The 19,693-nt window shown below is 42.0% G+C and overlaps 2 protein-coding genes across 7 annotated transcripts in view; one reads left to right on the top strand and one right to left on the bottom strand.

Annotated features, from left to right (window-relative positions):
• The window catches only part of GART (phosphoribosylglycinamide formyltransferase, phosphoribosylglycinamide synthetase, phosphoribosylaminoimidazole synthetase), a 31,657-nt gene extending 16,686 nt beyond the window's left edge, over positions 1 to 14,971 (bottom strand). The window contains exons 1-12 of one of the 2 annotated variants that reach the window (XM_054700306.1): positions 14,922 to 14,968; positions 12,479 to 12,658; positions 11,767 to 11,919; positions 8,875 to 8,970; positions 8,251 to 8,425; positions 6,838 to 6,949; positions 6,057 to 6,125; positions 5,224 to 5,349; positions 4,045 to 4,132; positions 3,748 to 3,833; positions 2,709 to 2,877; positions 562 to 793 (exon numbers count right to left, since the gene is read on the bottom strand). In XM_054700306.1, the coding sequence (XP_054556281.1) occupies positions 562 to 793; positions 2,709 to 2,877; positions 3,748 to 3,833; positions 4,045 to 4,132; positions 5,224 to 5,349; positions 6,057 to 6,125; positions 6,838 to 6,949; positions 8,251 to 8,425; positions 8,875 to 8,970; positions 11,767 to 11,911 (1,298 nt within the window). In that variant the 5' untranslated portion in view covers positions 11,912 to 11,919; positions 12,479 to 12,658; positions 14,922 to 14,968. Of the gene's footprint in view, positions 1 to 561; positions 794 to 2,708; positions 2,878 to 3,747; positions 3,834 to 4,044; positions 4,133 to 5,223; positions 5,350 to 6,056; positions 6,126 to 6,837; positions 6,950 to 8,250; positions 8,426 to 8,874; positions 8,971 to 11,766; positions 11,920 to 12,478; positions 12,659 to 14,921 lie in introns of both variants that reach the window. The other variant, XM_037525010.2, reaches the window with a different exon arrangement.
• A 454-nt stretch (positions 14,972 to 15,425) lies between these two features.
• The window catches only part of SON (SON DNA and RNA binding protein), a 30,901-nt gene continuing 26,633 nt past the window's right edge, over positions 15,426 to 19,693 (top strand). For all 5 annotated transcript variants that reach the window (XM_037525002.2, XM_037525001.2, XM_054700304.1 and 2 more), the window contains exons 1-2: positions 15,426 to 15,965; positions 18,821 to 18,987. In XM_037525002.2, the coding sequence (XP_037380899.1) occupies positions 15,889 to 15,965; positions 18,821 to 18,987 (244 nt within the window). In that variant the 5' untranslated portion in view covers positions 15,426 to 15,888. The remainder of the gene's footprint in view (positions 15,966 to 18,820; positions 18,988 to 19,693) is intronic.

The raw sequence follows: 19,693 nt of genomic DNA, 5'->3' as shown, positions 1-19,693 counted from the left end.
ATGCAGTGACAAAATGATACTGCCGAAACTTACAATATAATCAAGTTATAAAGTTAGTAACCAATATTTTCATCTTGAATTTGGACAAAACCAGGAACTAAGATAAAATATGCAAATATAAGGCTAACTCAAGGAATACAAATTCTCCCCATTTTTTTTTTAATAGAGGCATGTTTTATTTATTTATTTGTTTGTTTGTTTGTTTTGTTTATATATGCACTGGGTACAGTCAGAAGCGCAGGAGGGTGAGAGAATTCACCAGAGCCAGAGCGGGGAGCAGAGCAGGCAGAAGGACTGAAGTACACTGCTGAGGGGAGCAGTGGGTGGCAGGAGAGGTCTGCGTGCCATGTGGGACCCTCCTCCGGTGGCTGGGGAGCAGCCGGGGATTGAACCAGCGCCGCATAGGCCGCGGGCAGCTTCGCAACCCAGCGCTCAACTGCTGCACCACTAGGGAGGCCCTCTTCCCATTTTTGTTAAGGAGTAATTGATCAACGATTGTATATACTGTCATTGATGCCAGTTCTGAAACTGGGCTATCATACCCAGGTAAGAGAAATTTACCTGGGCTGCTGGAGGAAAGCTATGGCGCGATAGCCAATGTCCTTCCTATAAATGGCTCCCTCAAACTTTATAGCAGCTAATCCTTTCTTGGCTTCTTCAAGGGCTGAGATGAGATTTTCCTGAATGGCTGTCACCGTAAGGACTCTCCCTCCACTAGTAACCACTTTGCCATCTTTTAGGGCAGTGCCTGCTTGGAACACCTCCAATCCTAAAGTCTGAGCCTCTGAAAACCCTGTAAGAGAGCACATTTGACATATTATTTGCACTAACAAACACTTACATTTGTGAGGTGATTTATAATTTCCATGTTAAAACACTAAAAAAAATAAAAAAACCACCTCCAGTGTATCTTCACAAGACTTCTATCAGGCAGGAATTAATGCAACATTAACAGTAAACACTTTCTTTAAGAATAGTCTGTTCTGCATTAGGGTGGCAACTGTGTTCCAAAGTCCTTGTGGTATCACAAATCTCATATAAGAAATATTCCTTTAATCATGAAGGAAAAATAGCTAAGCCATGAAGTTTGACTTCAATGTGCAAGGTTTTTCTTCCTCACAAGTTAAAAACTTAAAAAATTGTACTCCCAGCCCCCCATACAAACGTCAATGAATAAAAATCCTGTATTTGGTCTTATCTTTTACTTTAAGAGTAAATTAACTTTTTTATTGTAATCATCCAAGTAAAGTTGTTTTCTTTTTAAAATAGCTAATAGGGTTTCTGTGGGATAAAAACATTCTTAATCATCTCCCTCACATTAAGAATTTTATAATCTTGAGACAAATTTAAATAAACATTTGGGCTCAATCTAAAATCCATGGCTTCATTTTTTTTTGGGTTATTTTTAAGCTCTCAGGTATCATTTCATGCTTAAATTATTATTAGACTGTATTTTTTAAATTCTAAAATGACCAACAGGAACAATTTATACAAATACAAGCACTTAATTAAAAAAAAAACACCAAGCCAAATCATTCTTATAATTCGATTTGTCCTTTTCCTTCTTCATTTTTCTCTTAGCCTCACATTTGGTAGTTGCTAACATATGTCTCCAAATGTTTTTGTAACACAAGTCATAATACTTGCCGGTATATCGCTATATCAGAAATAACGAAAAACAATACAGCAACAACAACAAAAAATTACCACTGCCTCAATCTTAGGGAGCAGATCCAATGCTACCCTACCTCTTTTTTTGGCCATTTTAAAAGACAATTCCTAACTGCCCAGTTACCATGTGTGGGACTCATAGGGCAATGAGCTTATTGTCTGGACAAGACAGTAAATAGAGTGTATAAATCAACGCACTATTGGGGCACCAAGAAGGCCAAACTATATAGCCTCCTAGGGGGTCACAGAGGTCTACCTTTGGGCTTATGACACTGGAACTTGTATGGTATTTTAAAATACTGTTGGATTTAACATCATTGAACTAGATGTAAAGAGAAGGTAGATAATTGACCTTAAGCAACTGCCAGGGGGACTACTAGAGGTGCTGGCCCCTGCCCCAGGCATCAAAGATCTGATTACAACCTTAAGCTCCCCCAAAGAACCTACTGTTTTACTGGCAACAGCTGACGAATACATATACTGCAGTCTCACAATAAAGCTAGAAAAAAATGTTAGGAATATCACATACACATTTAAATATTTGTTGAAAAAAATCTGCATTTAAGTGGACCTGTACACTTCAAAACCATGTTGTTCAAGGGTCAACTGTCCTTTGAAACTCTTAATTCTGCCACCCAAGTGACCACATGTGCACCGCAAACCAGCTGTCCCATTTGTGATCATGCCTTTACATGGTTTATTCTGATGTTTCTGACTCTTAAACATCCACATCATCTTTCTGGCTCCTGGAGGGTGGCAATGAGAGGTCGTTCTTGGAAATACTCTGGAACTTGGTGAGATCCACATCAGTCTTCCTTGTGTAGGAAGGGACACAGGTGGCAGTTCTTTAAACACAGTAATTTTGAACAATGAAACACAAACATCCAAAAAGCAACACGGTTATGGTAAGAACCCCTGAAAGGTTTCTGGTGGCCTTATGTACTTAAAAAGAGCAGAACATTAGCAAGAGATGGAGGCCCAAGATGCCTCTGGTCAGTGTCACACTGTAATGCAACCTTCTGTTCTCTGATATTTACCTGTTATCTCCACACCCTTGGTGTAGTCTCCAGGGTAACCTTTACTTGCCATGACAACAGTTACTGCAGTGCGGTTTTCAAGCCAAAGAGGTGGAGATGTGTAGAGCTGACCATCTAAGGTGGACCGAATCACTTCATAAAGATCACTTTTAAGAAGAGGGAGGATCACCTGGAAAAAACATCATCAAAGCAATTGAGAGAAATATCAAGGCAACTGAGAGAAATTTTAGTTCTCTTTAGGCATTTTATTTACTATGACAAGATAGTGGAAGAACTAGTTTATATTTCTCAAAGGCAATTAAAATTGTCCCTTGGCATCCAGGTACCACTGGCCAAGGGTGGGGGATGCTTAAGTCCCTTATATGAAATGTGTAGCATTTCTTATAACCTATGCACAATCCTCCAGTAGACGCTAAGTCATTTCTGTTACTTATAAGTATACAGTACAAATGCTATGTATACGGTTGTTACGCTATATTGTTTAGTGAGTAATGACCAGTACTGGTCAGAACTAGATGACTATTAAAAAAAGGTTATGTTCATGTACATGTTTAGTACAGATGCACCCATTGTAGGCCTGTCTATACTGCGTGCATTTTCATTGGCTGAAGCTGCACATAGACCTGTAGGATACATAGGGTGAACATTATATCAAGGCTGATAAATTCTGAGGTTAAAACACATTTTCTACAGGGCCTCCCCGGTGGCGCAGCGGTTGAGCACTGGGCTGCGAAGCTGCCCGCAGCCTCTGCAGCACCGGTTAGATCCCCGGCCACTGGGTGAGGGTCCCGCATGGCGTGCAGACCTCTCCTGCTGCGCCCGCTGCTCCCCTCAGCAGTGTACCTCGTTAGTCTGTCTGTTCTGCGCCCTGCTCTGGCTCTGATAAATTCCCTCACCCTCCCGCGCTCCTGACTGTACCCAATGCTTGTATAAATAAATAAATCTTAAAAACAACAACAACAACAACAAAAAAACCCAAACCACATTTTATACAAATTAACATTTTATACAAATTGTATTATCTTTAATTATTACCCACTTGGCATTCTGGATCACCAAAACGGCAATTAAATTCTAGAACCTTCGGGCCACACTTGGTCAGCATAATACCCGCATAGAGAATACCTTCATAAAAAAGGGGGAAAAAAAGGGTAAGGACATCACATTGTGACTATGAAAATTAGAACGATAAAGTTCTAATACTCAAAGTTCTCAAATAACTATAATATTATAATGGTAGTTACTTAAAAGGTGGTAAAACAAAATAGGAATGAAGTTCTGTGGCAGGTGCTAACTTACACTATGAACAATGCCCACAACACCACCTTGTGCTTACCTGTGTATGGCACACCCTCCTGCTGCATGCCATCCACTGTCTTCTGAAGTATGGTATTTTTAATCTCTAATAACAAATCCTTAGAAATCTAGGGGACATAGAAAACTATTTAAATGTAACTGGCATTTAGAAAATATCTTGTAAGCGATACTACCCGGACCATGAAAACTATCATTTACTGGCTTCTTGAGATAGGTTGAGCACTTCAAATTCATAAACTTTAATTCTTTATTGTGAAAAAGATGAACAAGGATACAAAATAACAGTTCAATAAAAAAGATTAAAAAGTAATTCATAAACTTAAAAATCCTCACATTGACACTTTTAAGTAGAAACTTACCTTTCTTTGCTTTCTTAAAAAAAATACTATATAAAACCTCTTGAGAAGTAAAAGTTATCACAAGCAGATGCTGGATTATGCATTTTTTGATCAGCATCAGAACCTGGTGACTGTTAAGTCACCTTCTATTACTAAACATAGATTTCAAACACAGAAACCCTTAAAGTTCACTAATGTACATTTTATTGCCTATAATTTTAAAAACCCAAGTTTATAAATTTATGAAAATTAAATCTAGACACGTTAAAATCATTTCCACCAATTGGTGGTTTCAATACTTACAAAGTAAATTCTGCTTGAGCTGAATTTTAATCTTTTAATTAAAGCACTATATTATTAGCATCAACATTATTACCAGTGAAAGGAATGGGTGAGTTTTTGAAGTGCTAATCTATATATTACATTGTCAAACAAAACATATTTCTTATAAAAGCTGCCTAGATATTATTTGGAAACACACTATCCATTATGAAGCAGAAAGTCATGAAAAACCATGGTCTGACCTGGTTCTCAATTCATCACACTCTTACTGGGCATTTATATCCTGGGCTCTGGAGAGTCAAAGAATGAATAAACTCTAACTGGCTTTTCTGAGTGAAAAATGGGTATAGAGAGGGGCCAGAAGGATTTGTTCAACCTATAACTTAACTCTAGTCTTCAAAGACTTTTAAAAAAGGTGAGTTAAAAGAGTGAGACTAGAAGAGATACTTTTCAATTAAAAGGAAAACCAAATTGCCAATCAGTAATCCTTTACATAAAAAAACAAACATAAATGTGTCATCTCAGAGTTCTTTGAGAATACCAGCTACTTCTCAACTTTAGCTGGGCTCTGGGAGTACCTGAGGTGCCGGACAGTAGGCCCCCATCCCCCCTGTGTTGGGGCCCTGGTCTCCGTCCAGCAGTCGCTTATGGTCCTGGGCTGGGGGCATTGGAGCCACGGTCCTCCCGTCAGTGAAACACAGACACTGGAGAGAGAAGCAAACCGTATACTTTCCTCACATGCCGAGAAAGTATAAAAAAGAGAGAGAAATTCTTAAAGGAAAAGTTTTGTTTTTTAAAATAAAATGACTTGAAACATAAATATCCTTAAGTCACCAAATCAAGAATCAGAAGACCTTCTGTACTCAGTTTCCAAAGAAACTGTCATTTCTGAGCTAAGTGGGAGTAATCAAGTTACTTTCCTTCCCCACCATAGTAAGTGCTGTGAGTCCTGCTGATCTGCAGGATGAATTCTTTTTTTCTCATTGCATACCAAATACACTTTTGTGTAAATGTACACACATTCATGTCAATGCTGGGTCTGTTTATAGAGGAAGCAACAACTGTCAGTCTTTTTTTTTTTTAAAAGGGACAAGGGCCTCCCTGATGAAGCAAGGGGTTAAGATGCAGCACTATGAAGCATCCACAGCCACTGCAGCTTGAGTTCGATCCCTGGCCAGCCAGGGAGCTATCCATATGGCACAGACCTCCTGCCTCGCCTGCTGCTCCCCTCAGCAGCATATTTCAATCAATCCTCCTGTTCCCCACTCTGTCTCTGATGAATCCTTCCACCCCCTGCACTTCTGGACTGTACCCCATTTCTTGTATGCATAAATAAATCTTTAAAAAAAAATAAAAGAATAAAAAGGGATGATTAGGTCAGGTAACAGTATCTTATACTCTATATACGTACAGATACTTCTTCTCCTTCAAGAAGTTCTTCAATGACAACTGTTTCTCCAGCTGCTCCAAAAGCTTTATCCTTATAGATTAAAAAAAATGAAAAGAGGTAAACTGTTTGCTTTTAGTATGTACATAATCGGCTGATATTTAACAACACACTGATATTTCCCTTTCTGAAAATGTCGAAGGAACTCATGAATGTTTCCTATCTTTCAGTGGCAATTATGTAGATCCAGTATGGTATAAGTGATGTAACACTCCTAGCTTCTGATGCTCCACTTTCAGATATGATAATAAGTTATTTTTATCATCACCATTTAATTCTCATTTCTGACTATAATATCATGTTTGAATAACTATATTAAAGAATGTCTGACAAAGTAGATTTCTATAAGGTGGGACACACAAAGGGTAGACCAGGGACACACAGGTTAAATACTTTTGTTCTCATGAATAGGTCATATATAGACAGCTATGTCTCTCTCTCTCTCACTCTCTCTCTCTCTATATATATATATCTCCTTAAGTAGCAGATAAGAAAGGATGCTAGAACTTATTTCAACAGAACATGGTTTAGCCAGCAATGTAGATCTGTAATCACCTTTCATAGATGACTCTCTCTCCCTCTATATATGTATGTGTATACATATATATAAAAAACAATATAGTATTGTAAAAATAGCTTGTCTTTGCTGGATGTTTTCCTTATCTTGAGGAATGTTTCATAAACTCCAGAGTATTTAGTCAATGTGACTAGAAAATGATTAACTTTTTCCAATGAGCCAACCTACTTGCATGATGTCCTGCACTGCTTTGCAGGCCTCCTCTTTGCTCTTTGCAACAATCACCCCTTTCCCAGCTGCAAGACCACTGGCTTTCACAACCAAAGCAGGGAAGTCTGCACTGTGAAGACAGAGTAAACTTCAGCACCCAATAAAACCACACAACTCAAAAGTTTTAAATGTTTTGGGATTTTGTGATATGCTATAACAACTGAGAAGTGGAAAGAAAAAAATTTGTTGATAATAAAATTATGATGTATTTCCCACAGGATTTCCCCCGTTTTCTTTTATAGCTGTGATTACAGAATACATACAATTTTGCTCTTTTCACTTATTATGAGATCATATAGGTAAAAGCTTTTAAAGAATAAACCAGTCGTACAAAGCAGATGTGGAATGATCTTTAAGATAAAGATGTGACTGGATGAGACCAATATAGGTAGTGACACACAGCCCATTTCTGAAGTACACACGAGAAACTGTTGCTGATAATTCCTTCTACTGAATAAGACTGGTTACCTCAAGGGAGACTTAAATAACAAACTTGTTACTTACCGAAAGCATCTGGCCACTAGGAAATAATAATCAATGTTTAAGCAATCCTGTAGGATAAAGAATGAATAAAGAACAAAACTAACCCAACTAAAAGAAATGAAGTGTCAACAACAAAAAGGATAAAGGCACACACCTACCAATGTTCCTTAACTACTCAGTGTTTTTCATATAATAGAAAATAAAGAATGTTTAAGATTTAGAATCCAACAGTGATGGCAGAGGATAGAATGATTCTTTTTTTTTTTTTTTCCAAAGATTTATTTTTATTTATTTATACAAGCACTGGGTACAGTCAGAAACGCGGGAGGGTGAGAGAATTCACAAGAGCCAGAGGGGGGAGCAGAGCAGGCAGAAGGACCGAAGCACACTGCTGAGGGGAGCAGCGGGCAGCATGAGAGGTCTGCGCGCCATGTGGGACCCTCCTCCAGTGGCCGGGGAGCAGCCGGGGATTGAACCAGCGCTGCAGAGGCTGTGGGCAGCTTCGCAACCCAGCGCTCAACCGATGCGCCACCAGGGAGGCCCTCAAGTGATTCTTTACTCTGGTTATTTATGGGGGAAAAAAAAATCAGTTTCATGCTGTAAGATGCCACTGTAGTTGTCAATTTGGTTGTGAAAAGAGCACATAACTGCAGAACCTAGTGTATCTTTTCCTCAGACACTATTCTGTAGTGTTAAAAATTAATCTTTCTGCTCTTTCTCCAAGGCCACAAGATTGCGTAATGTGTATATACAGACTCCCATTTTATTTTGATGTTGGATAAAGGCAAACTACACGGTCTGACTTATTTTCATAATTACCTTACTATAAAGGCATAAAAGTCACTGATGTGTTTAAGTATCATACAAAAAAACTGCCCTTCTACTTACCTCATAATGAAGCGGCAGGCCTCTTCAGCTCTGGTGAAAGCTTTCCATCTTGCAGTTGGGATCCCATGTCGATCCATAAACTCTTTAGCAAATCTTTTGCTGGACTCTAACTGAGCTGCTTCAGCTGTGGGGCCAAAGCATCGCACCCCTGCAGATGTCAGGTTCCCAACAATTCCTATGGACAGAGACAAGCAACCTTAGATGAGCCAAGATCTCTGTGGGAGCTTCTCATTCTGAAGAATTAGACCAAATCTACATTGAGAAAAGGCAATGACTGGTGGCAGAGAACAATGTTTTTCACATGTTAGCCACAAGATCTATAAATAAATGCTACTAACATGTGATTCAAATCCAGCAAGTTTTGGATTATTAAAGACACCAGAATAGAGCAGAATAAAAACATGTTTCCCACACTGCAAACATGGTCTCGCCATCACATTATGATGCTTGGGGAAAAATAATCTAGAGTCCATAAATTCTGAGTGTCAAAGATTTTTTTCTAATATAAGATGGCGAGGTTTTTTCCTCCAATATCAGAATTTTCATCTGTAAACAACCTGCAGTAGATGATCTTTAAGCTTCTGCTGGTACTGCATTTACTGCAATAATGTAAATGAACTTTACCCGCAGCCAGAGGTGCTTCTGGTCCAACAACCACCATATCAATGTTGTTATCTTTGCAGAATTGAGCAAGGGCAGTGTGATCACTGGTAGAAACAGCTGTGAACAGAAGAAACAAACCCACTTCACTTATAAAACACTTTTTAAGTTAACTAAGTGTTATGCTAAAAACTAATCACTATATTCTGGTATGTTGGTTAACTCTTGGTTTCCTTTATTGATTTCTATTTTTTTTTTTTAAAGATTTATTTATTTGTTTGTTTGTTTATACAAGCACTGGGTACAGCCAGAAGCGCAGGAGGGTGAGAGAATTCACCAGAGCCAGAGAGGGGAACAGAACAGGCAGACAGATGAAATACACTGCTGAGGGGAGCAGTGGACGCAGCAGGAGAGGTCTGTGCACCATGTGGGACCCTTGCCGGCGGCTGGGGATCGAACTGGCGCTGCAGAGGCTGCAGGCAGTTTCGCAGCCCAGCGCTCAACCACTGTGCCACCAGGAGAGGCCCAGGTTTCCTTTATTGAACCTGTCTCCAAGTGGAAAAATCCAGAGCAGAGTCTATCAGACTCATCAACCAAGTTCTTTGCTATTGCTACAGTAACTTAGATGAAAATTGCAGTAACTTTCGCAAAGAGCTACAAAGTACTTTGACTATGGTCACTAGTGGTGACTGTAAGCAAACCAACAAAAAAAAATCAGAATATATTCAGAAATTTATCTTTTAATATCAGTCACTCAAAATTTACTCTGAAGTTCAGAAGCCAGAATCTGTCCTGGTGTCCATGATTAAGCTACTGCTATAATATTTGGGTCTATACACTTAGGATGCTTGTGAGAATATTGTAGGTGAAGTACATACAATGGAAAACACAGACAGATGAGTTATTTGCCCTCATGTAGCTTCTCGATTAGAGTTGATGTTTGGTGGTGGGGGAAATATAGAAGACAGACAACACAAAAGCAAAAATACAATGGTTGGTTCATGATCCTAATCAAATAAAATAGGAGCGAACACGATTTATTTAGAAAGTCTAGGAAAGATACCTTTCCTAAAGTACAAGCTGAAACCTGAAGGAGGAAGAGGCAGTCAAGCTAGGCGTGGGAATAAATACAAAGTCTAGGGCAGCTGTCTGGGAAACTGGCAGAACTGCATGGACAGAGAAAAGAAAACAAAGGACATGAAAAAATCAGGGTGGAAGGGTAGGCAGAGGTCAGGTCAAAGGGGTTTACAAGGAATGTTATGCAAGTTTCAGTTTTATTCTAGGTACTGTGGAAAGTCACTGAAGTGGTTAATGCAGCATATGTGTTGAACATCCCTCTCCCCTCCATTTTTTTGTACCAGTGGCAGAGAAAAGGGTTGAGATTTATTACGGGGTTAGAATTGTCAGAATTTACTGATTTACTGTCAGAATTTAATATCCTGACATTTCTCATTCCTGAAAATACCTATCAAATGCTGTTAAGTTGTATTATGCATTTATGACTTTTTTTAAAAGAAAGATTTATTTATGCATACAAGAATTGGGGTACAGGCCAGAGGTGTGGGGGGTGGTGGTGGTGAAAGAATTCACCAGAGACAGAGTGGGGAACAGGCAGACAGACTGAAATACACTGCTGAGGGGAGCAGTGGGCGAGCCAGGAGAGGTCTGCTGCGCCACGTGGGTAGCTCCCTGGCCAGGGATTGAACTTGTGCTGCAGTGGCTGCAGATAGTTTCATGGGTTGCGTCTTAACCCCTTGCGCCACCAGGGAGGCCCCACACTTATGACTTTTTAATCTATTTATTAAAAGATTTATTTTTATCTATCTACCTACCTACCTATTTATACATAGAAGAACTGGGTTGTAGGCCAAGGGTGTTGGGGAGGCTGCTACAGGATTCACTGGGGAGCAGACTGGGGAGCAGAACAGATGAATCTACTCAAATATACTGCTGAGGGTGTAACAGGGTCGTTCCCAGGAAAGGGGGAGGTTCCAGGTTTCCTGCCCTACCCAAAAGGAGGGTGGAGCCGAGCAGGGAGAGAAGTTGTAGAGGAGACTGAGGGAGGAAGGAAGCAGGATGGAGCCAGGAGACCCCGAGGAGGCACAAGGAGCCGAGACACATGAAGAAACTGCGCTTGCTTTTTGGTCGTGGACTGGTTGACACAGATGTGGGTGAGAGACCCATGGGGAGGTGACAATGGTGGTTTTTCTCTTGATTTTGATTTTTCTCTTCCTTTCAGTCTTGTCTGGTTGTTTCTGATCCTTTTCTGTGGATCCCCACTGGAAGATGCTTTAAGACTTGTGGCAGGCTTTGGGGTCTTGCTCTGGGCCAATCCCGCTCGGGTGGACTTTTACCCACGACGGGAATGGGTAACTTTGGGTACTTGATTTAGAAACTATATTGTTTGCCTTTCCTGTATTGTTTTCTAATTGTATTAAAGTTCCTTCCCATTAAAGTTTCATACGTTTTGCATTGATGCAGCGGATGGCAGAATCTATTTAGGGCAGGCAGGTCTGCGGGGCCTGGGGTGGCCCTCTCCCTACCCTGTAACAAGGGAAATAGTGGGTGAGACAGGAGAGGTCTGCTGCGTCATGTGGGTCAGCTCCCTGGCCAGGGATTGAGCTCAGGCTGCAGAGGTGATAGCACTGAGACTTAATCCTTATACCATCAGGGAGGCTCCCCTTTTCAATCTCTTTATAAGATTATAAGTTATTAAGATAAATGCCATAGTGAACTGAATGGGTTAAATACACATCATTTGGAGGTTAAATATGCAAATGACCATGAATTCTAAGGTTAAGAAAAGCACTGAATAGCAGTTGACCATATAAAGATAGGTTTTTACAAGGTCAGCTGCTTGAGTAGGTAATAATTATTGCAACCCCTCCCCCACAACCTCTTTAAAACATGAATTACCAGTATTTGAAATCTTTTCACAGAAGGCTGTGCCTGCATTTCCTGGAGCAACCAACACTTGCTTGACATGGTAAGACTGTGCAAGTTTCCAGGCCAGTGTATGTTCTCTTCCTCCATTGCCAATTACAAGCACTCGGGCTGTCATTGCTTTGTCTGCAAAGGAATTCAAAAGGAAAATAAGAGCCATGGAAAGAAAACTGCAGTCAGTATCTTAGAATGTACTTACTTTAGATATGACAATTTTTATTTTTATTTTTTTTAATTTATTTTTTTTATAGAGGCATGTTTATTTATTTATTTGTTTGTTTATACATGCACTGGGTACAGTCAGAAGCGCGGGAGGGTGAGAGAATTCACCAGAGCCAGAGCGGGGAGCAGAGCAGGCAGAAGGACCGAAGTACACTGCTGAGAGGAGCAGCGGGTGGCAGGAGAGGTCTGCGCGCCATGTGGGACCCTCCTCCGGTGGCCGGGGAGCAGCCTGGATCGAACCTGCGCCCCAGAGGCTGAGGGCAGCTTCGCAACCCAGCGCTCAACCGCTGCGCCACCGGGGAGGTCCTAGATATGACAATTTTTAAATGATTTAAGGAGGCATTTGTAATCATGCAAATGACATTTTAAATCAATTACTCACTTGTGAAAAAAAATTCATAATTTGAGAAAAATAACAGTACTCATAAAGATTAGGGAGGTGTTTAAAAATGAGGCAGGCTACCTCTGCAGTGCCGGTTCAATCCCAGCCGGCCAGCGAGGGTCCCACATGGTGCAGCGGACCTCTCCTATCTCGCCCACTGCTTCCCTCAGCAGTGTATTTCATCAGTCTGCCTGTTCTGTTCTCCACTCTGTTTCTGGTGAATCCTCTCATCCTCCCGCACATCTGGCCTGTACCCCGGTTCTTGCATAAATAAATAAATAAATAAATAAATAAATAAATCTCAAAAACAAAAAACAAACAAACAAAAAAAAACAGACCAACAATAAAAAAGAGGCAGGCTAGCCTAACAAGTTAGTTTAAGGACGGAAATGGTGATTTAGCTCTAATGAACATTCACTCTTCTTTGGGCTTCGCCTTTATAAGGTTTAACAGTAATCAAATCTTGGTTAAATATAATCCTGATATTTTAAATTTAGACTCCAAATTTAAATGCCTAAAATCTTAGACTTTAAACTTAAAACAGCGTTAAGATGGGGTTCTGGAAAGGGTACTCATTGTGGTATGAATGTAAGTAGATGAATACAGGTAAATCTAGTAAAAACTTACATAAACAGGCGATGGGTACAGATCATAATTTGCCCATCTCTGCTCTAAGCAGTAGGAAGTTACCAGAGGTTTATAAAGAATAAGCACAGTTGTTTCAATAAAACTTTAAGTTTCGTAATTTTCATGTCATAAAAGTTTTATTTTTTTTCCAACCATTTAACTATGCAAAAGTTACTCATTTGTCAAGATGTGGAAAAAATATGAGACATGAAAAATCTGGCACAATGGTCATAGTTTCCTTATTCCTGGTTTAAGAAGTTTATGCAATATATTAAAAAAAAAATCCACAGAGAACGCAAAAATAAAATATGGACATGACTCATTTTAGTTCTTGAATTTTATTCTGACCAACACAAGTACAGCAGCTATCTCTGGAATCAAATTAGCGGCATGACCTAAGCTAAGCTTTTACTACAGGTAATTTTATGTCTTCACTTGAATTAAGAGCAAGAATATTTGCTTTAGGAGGCCATAAAAGGATTAATTGAACCGACACAATTAGTACAATTTCTAACACGCATCAGTAGTAAATGCTAACTTGTTATATTTCATCACTTTAAATTAAACTATTTTAGAGATAGAAAGTAGTTTTAATAGGAGAAAAACCAAATAATTTTCATTTACTAATTTTCAGAAGACATTTAATTATGTAGATGGCCAATAATTAACAGGAAGAAGAAAATCTGTTCCTGTGAGATGCTAGGATTACAAATGAATAAAGAAAGCTAAGTTGATGGACTAATGCTCCTTTTTGAGTACTTTGTGCCAGGTGCTATTCTAAAAGATTTTCATGAATTGCATCACTTAATCTTCATAAGAAGTCTATGAGGTATAAATAAACACTGTTAAGAGGAGGTGGTGCCTGGAAAATTCTAACAATAAAGATGGTGATTACTAAATATTTGAGGAAGAATAAGAATTACTAAATTTTAGTCTTAGGGAGAGAAAAGCTATTTTAGTTTACTGGAAAAAGACTCAAAATGTCTCCTTACATATTGAAATCACAACGTGTTCCTGAAATAAACAGATCTTTAGAAGAAACACTGCATTTAATTTGAGAAGGGAATGAAGCAGGCTGTGCAGGTTACTATACTGGATCACTGAGGCAGCATTAAGACCCAACCTAAAGGAACTTTGCCCCTGCGGTAGTCAGCAGGCCGTGGTCCAGCCAAAGCACCTTGCTTTGGGTTGACCTTCAGGAACTTAACCTTATTAGGTCTAAGCCATGCACCCAAGTAACTTATAAGAATAAACGGCAAAACAGAGCAAAAATAATTCTCAGACTCTGAGAGACATTCTGTTGCATCCACAAAGCCTGTATGGAATTAGCTTTAGGACATCCTTTCCCCCTAACAATTCTAGTTACCAGAGGCAAGGGGGAGGAGGAGGGGGGACAAGGGACAGCCGACCTTTGCACTGTGCAGGTACGTGGAGAGGGTGAAATGTGACCATACACGAGTTACGTAAACGACCGAAAAAATAAATCCAACTTGAGAAAAATGAGAAGAGAATGAGAGCCAGGTAGGCATTTCAAGCGATTTGGTGCACACTATCGAGTAGTAGGCACAACTGCATACTACCAATTACAAAAATGAACAGAACCTGCTAGAGTCCCTGGGTGCACAACGAGCAAACGCGGTGAGGTGGGCGCCCCTCCGGCGGGCGGCCTGGCCCGGGGCGCGCGGGTGCAGGGCGGACATCTTGGAAGGCAGGGAGGGCCCCCCCCAAACTTCAGTTACAAGTTACAAGCACATGGCCAGCCCCACCATGGCGTTTCCAGATAAGATGAAACTCCCCACCGCCCAACCGGTTCCACGCTTTCATCCAATTTCCGACATTAGCTCCCCCGACCCCAGCAGAAACGGGCATTGCGGAGAAGATAAAACGGGTTACGCACCGACACGAGGCGCCTCAAGGCCCACAGCGCGCCCTTCAAAGCTTCAGGAAGTCCCGCCCCCCGCCCCGCGCCTCGGCCTCCCATTGGCCGACGCGGCCATCGGCCCGCCTCCTCGAGCGCGGCCTCCCGCGCAGTGGCGCAGAAGCTTCCTTGCAAGGCTTTTTCATTGCGGGCGCACACTGTAGATTCCAAGTATCGGCTCTATTCTTCCCCGCGCGCCTCCTCAGCACCGAGGAGGAGGAAGCCACAAACGCTCATGCGCTTGTAGCTATTGTTTTGCTGCTGGGTCTGCACTGAGCAGCCACCGCTCTGAAGTCTCGCGATAACGCCCGGCTCCAAACGAGACTAGAAAGCAGGCGTGGGACGCGGGCCGCTTAGGCCCTCCAGCCTATTGCTAAAAAGCGAAATGAGGCTGCTAGTACGTTGCCTAGGCGACGGAAGGGGGTAAACGTGTCCTTCGTACTCGCCCCACACGAGGGGCGGGTGCTGGTGATTGCTTTCCCGGATGCACCTCCCCGAGGAAACGGCGCCACCCGGGAATGTTGGAAGCCCCTTGCCTAACACCAGATTGCCCTTCTTGCTCCCTTTTAATGTCAGGCGCGTAGTGGCGAAAGTTAGCCTCTTAATTCTCCCACACATTGTGGAGACCCGGCAACTTAAGCAGACATAATCGCCTCAAGCGAGACTATTCCTGTAATGGCGGCGTCTGCGTCAGTGTCACTAACATGGCGGACAGAGTCGTGCGCGGCGCAAACGTCAGCAGCTCTACCCCAGCCGCTCAGAAACAGCGGAGGAGAGCAGGGGCGTGCCCTCTGATTGGCTTAGCGGCGGAGCGTGCCGGGCAGGACGCTCCCACACGAGCCAATCAGGACGGCGAGAGACGGAATTGGCCGCTGCGCCTCCTCCCGAGGCATGCTGGGAGCCTGGAGGACTAGCGAGGAGGAGTTGAGAGAACGGAGCGGACGCCATGGCGACCAACATCGAGCAGATTTTTAGGTCTTTCGTGGTCAGTAAATTCCGGGAAATTCAACAGGAGCTTTCCAGGTAACCGCTTCCCAGACGCTTCTGCTCCCCAGGGACCGTTAGCGCCCCAGGTAGCCGCCCACGGCCTCCTTTTTCCGAGGCGCCGTCGTCCCTCGCCCGAGGCCCGCTACCGCCCCGCCTGGGCCTGGGATCCATTTTCCGGCCTGCCCCCCCACTCCCCCATCCGCGCCCTCCCGTCGCCGCGAGCAACTTCGCCCTCTCGGGGGCAGCCCGGGACTCCTCTAGAAGCGCGCCGGGATGCGCCTTCTCCCTCCCCGCCTGGTCACCCTGCCCTTCGCCGCCCGTGGGCCGGCTCGCCCGCCGGGGCCGGGCCTGGCCCCCGCGGCTCCTCCTCCGCCGCCGCCTCTCCCCTCCCCCCGCGGCCCCGCCGCCGGGTCCCGGGCCCGGAAGGGTCTCCAACGGCCGTTCCCGGCCCGCCTGGGCCCGCTCTGTTCCTGCACGTTTCGGGCCGTTGGCGACTCGGGGCCCTGGAGAGCTCGCTGGCGCCGCGGTGGCCCGTGGCTCCCGGCGAGGCGCCCCGGGGCGAGGCGCGGTGTCCGGCGGCTCCGAGGGCTGCTCCCGCCGGGCTCGGGAGATGCGGGCGAAGGCGGCCGGGAGTTGGGCGTTCGTGGGCGTCTCTCGCCGGGGCGCGTGCGGCGTGGGCCGGCGAGGAGGTCTGGGTTTCCCCGCTGACACCCTCCACGGCGCCGCTCGGCGTGGCCGCCGGGCTCCTCCCGGCCCCAGGCGGGGCGAGGCCGCGGCCGCCGGGAGCGAGCGAGGGCGGCGCGGCCGGGCTGCGGCGCCGGCTTTGTGTGGCGAGAATCCGGGTTCCCAGTTGAGGGGTGTGAGCGCGCTGGGGGCTGAGCAGTGGGGAGCGGGAGCGGCGGCGTGGAGCGGAGTCGGCCGAAAACTTCCCTGTCCGTGAAGCGCCCCAGTTAACCGCGGGGGAGGTGGCGGGGGTGGAGCTCGAGGGGCTGATTTTGCGGGTTGTTGTTTTTTTTTTTTTTTTAAGTGGGGAATAAATCCGCGCACTCGTTGCTTTCTGCACTTTGCTGCAGTTTTAAGATGATGGGGGAAGACCTGAGCTGAGGGAACACAATTTTCCTGAAAACTAGTAAATAGCGTGAGTCGTCTCGTGGGCTAATGAGCAGCTGTGTTTGCGTGCTGTCGTTTTTCTGCTTAAGTATTTTAAAAGCAATTTTTGTGCTATTCCTTTTTGGAAACTTGGGGGGCAAGTGGGAGTCCCACTAGTTACTGATATTCACGTTTTTCCTGTGTATAAAGATGCACACACGAATTTTGTGAAATAGGAAGTTTGTGTTCGTTTTTCGCCTTTTTTACCTTGAATTCATTTTTCATCAGTTTTTTTGCCACATATCTTACGGTTTTATAGGATTTGATTGTAGTAATGTCTTGATGGTTTTTTGGGTGATTTGTTTACTGGTTTTCATTGTGATAAACAGCTTGTTAGTTTTGAGGTGGTTACTCTTTCACCAACTGGCTTTTTTTTCTTGGTCGTAGTTTTCTGATATTAAAATGGATGACTTTTGGTAATGTGATTATGTATGGTATGTTTAGAAAAAGGTGAAGTAATTACAGAAAGTTTAAAAAACATTACACACTGATCTATAACTGGAGTTAAAATCAGCTCTTTTCAAATGTGTAATACAGTATCAGTCTAAAAACAAATTTTTGATTATTTCCTTTTCCCCTGTTTTTCACGAACATTTGTTTTGGCAAGGAAACTGGTGTTTAGATCTTAGTTAAGTTACTTTATAAATGTGTCCTTTAAGTATGGGCTCTGGTTTTGAATAGCATTTACCTGCTAATAGTTGTGACCTTCAGCTAGGTTTCTGTCTGTGTCTTTTTTTGCTCATTTATAAATTCAATAGTAGTGCGGGCCTTAGTTTTGTTAGCATTAAATGAGTTTAATATGTGACATTAGTTGTTAGTCAACAAATGATAATTATATGATTCATCGTATTTGAAAAGCAAATGTTCTTTAGTAACATTTAGTTAATTACTGATTTTTTTGGTTGCTGTTTTTTCACCATTCAGACTTTTATCAGATAGTGGAGCAAAACTTTGGTTTGTTTTGTTAGCTAAAATTGAAGTTAGGTTAAAGTTGATCATGCTTATGTTTTTCAAAACGTTGTAAATTTATGCGAAAATAGTAAAAATAGCTAGGTAAGTGACATGTTCTGCCAAGATTGGTCTAACCTCATGAATTGAAAATTTGTTAAGCCATGTATTCGTTTACTGTTTGTATAAATGAATTTTCACTTTTTTCACATGAATTTTTTTGAACAGATTTTTAAATAACGGAACTTCTGATGATATAAATTATATGTATGTATTTTTCTTTTTAAATTTTATGGCACTTCATTAACTGATTGGTCTAACCCTGAGTAGAGGCTACAAGTTACTCTTTTTACTTAATGCGTTTGAGGCTAACTTTTATGCTCCTTGACACCGTTGATGGATAGTGTGATCTATACACAAGTGCAGCTTCATTGTGGTTAATGTTTTTGCCATAATGTTAAGTCTTACATCTTTTTGGATTTGTGATGTAAGCTTAATTTTTCTCCTGTAATATATGCAAGAAATCCAAAAGTCTCAATTTAGATTCCTGCGAGTATTTTATTTAAAACTTTTAAAACTAAAAGTTCTTTTATATTTTTGAAAATGTGTAAAAATGAAATCGTACTATCAGGAGAAATTGTTAAGGAAGTCCTATTTATGGGGGTTGTAGTCTGAAAGAAGTACAGAAATGGTGACGTTTATGTGCAATATAAGATCTTAATGAGTTACAGATACAAATTTATCACGTAGAGCCATCAAAATACTAATCATTTTTGATAACTTTTCTTGTCAAGTGGAAGGAGTGAAGGCCAGCTTAATGGTGAAACAAATACACCTATTGAAGGAAACCAGGCAGGTGATGCAGCTGCCTCTGCCAGGAATCTACCAAATGAAGAAATAGTTCAGAAGATAGAGGAAGTACTTTCTGGGGTCTTAGATACAGAGCTACGGTATAAACCAGGTAAGTGGGAGATAATTAGCTGTCTCAAAAATTACGCTTTAATTTTTTTTAAATAGTTAATAGTATTGTTTCTTGACTGCAGGGTAATTAAAATGTTTGTTGGATTTAAAACATGAGTAAATTTAAATTTCAGTTAATTTACCAAAGGTTTTCCTGTTTAAATCCTTCTTTAAAAATAGAGTTATATTGAAATGTGTGCAGTGTACACTTGTTTGTTTTGCTGGTGGAATATGGCTTCATTTGATTAAGTCTTGTAGTGCCTCACTACTGGATTTCGTATGCCGAGTTTTCATTGAACCATTGTGTAAACATCAGGTTTGGAAGATACAGGTGTCTGGGTCAAATCAGTAATGATTTTAAAACCCTTGAAGTTTTATTTTAAGGCCCACGTGTAGAAAATTACCTTGTTTTTGAATCTTTTTAAAAGAGCAATGAATGAAGAGGAATCATTGCTTGGATATTTAGCTTTTTAAAACTCGATTAAGTGTTTGGAAATGAAGGCACTATGGTTAACTACAAAAATGTCTTCATTTAGTTTTGGAGATGAGGGGTGAAGTATTTTTAATTATTTTTGGTACATGGTTAAAATAACATTAGCCGTACTTAGACTCCTGACTATCAACTCTTACTTGAAATAGAATTTAGCTAACGTATGGTATATGACATAGGTCTTATCATATGTGTTACTTTTCCCCCCCATGATCTT

The sequence above is a fragment of the Talpa occidentalis genome, unplaced genomic scaffold, assembly GCF_014898055.3.
Source record: "Talpa occidentalis isolate TD23 unplaced genomic scaffold, MPIMG_talOcc4v2.1 talOcc4.4, whole genome shotgun sequence".
NCBI classification, from domain to species: Eukaryota; Metazoa; Chordata; class Mammalia; order Eulipotyphla; family Talpidae; genus Talpa; species Talpa occidentalis.
The sequence above is the reverse complement of the archived record's forward strand: the minus strand, read 5'-3'. Positions and strand labels throughout refer to the sequence as shown.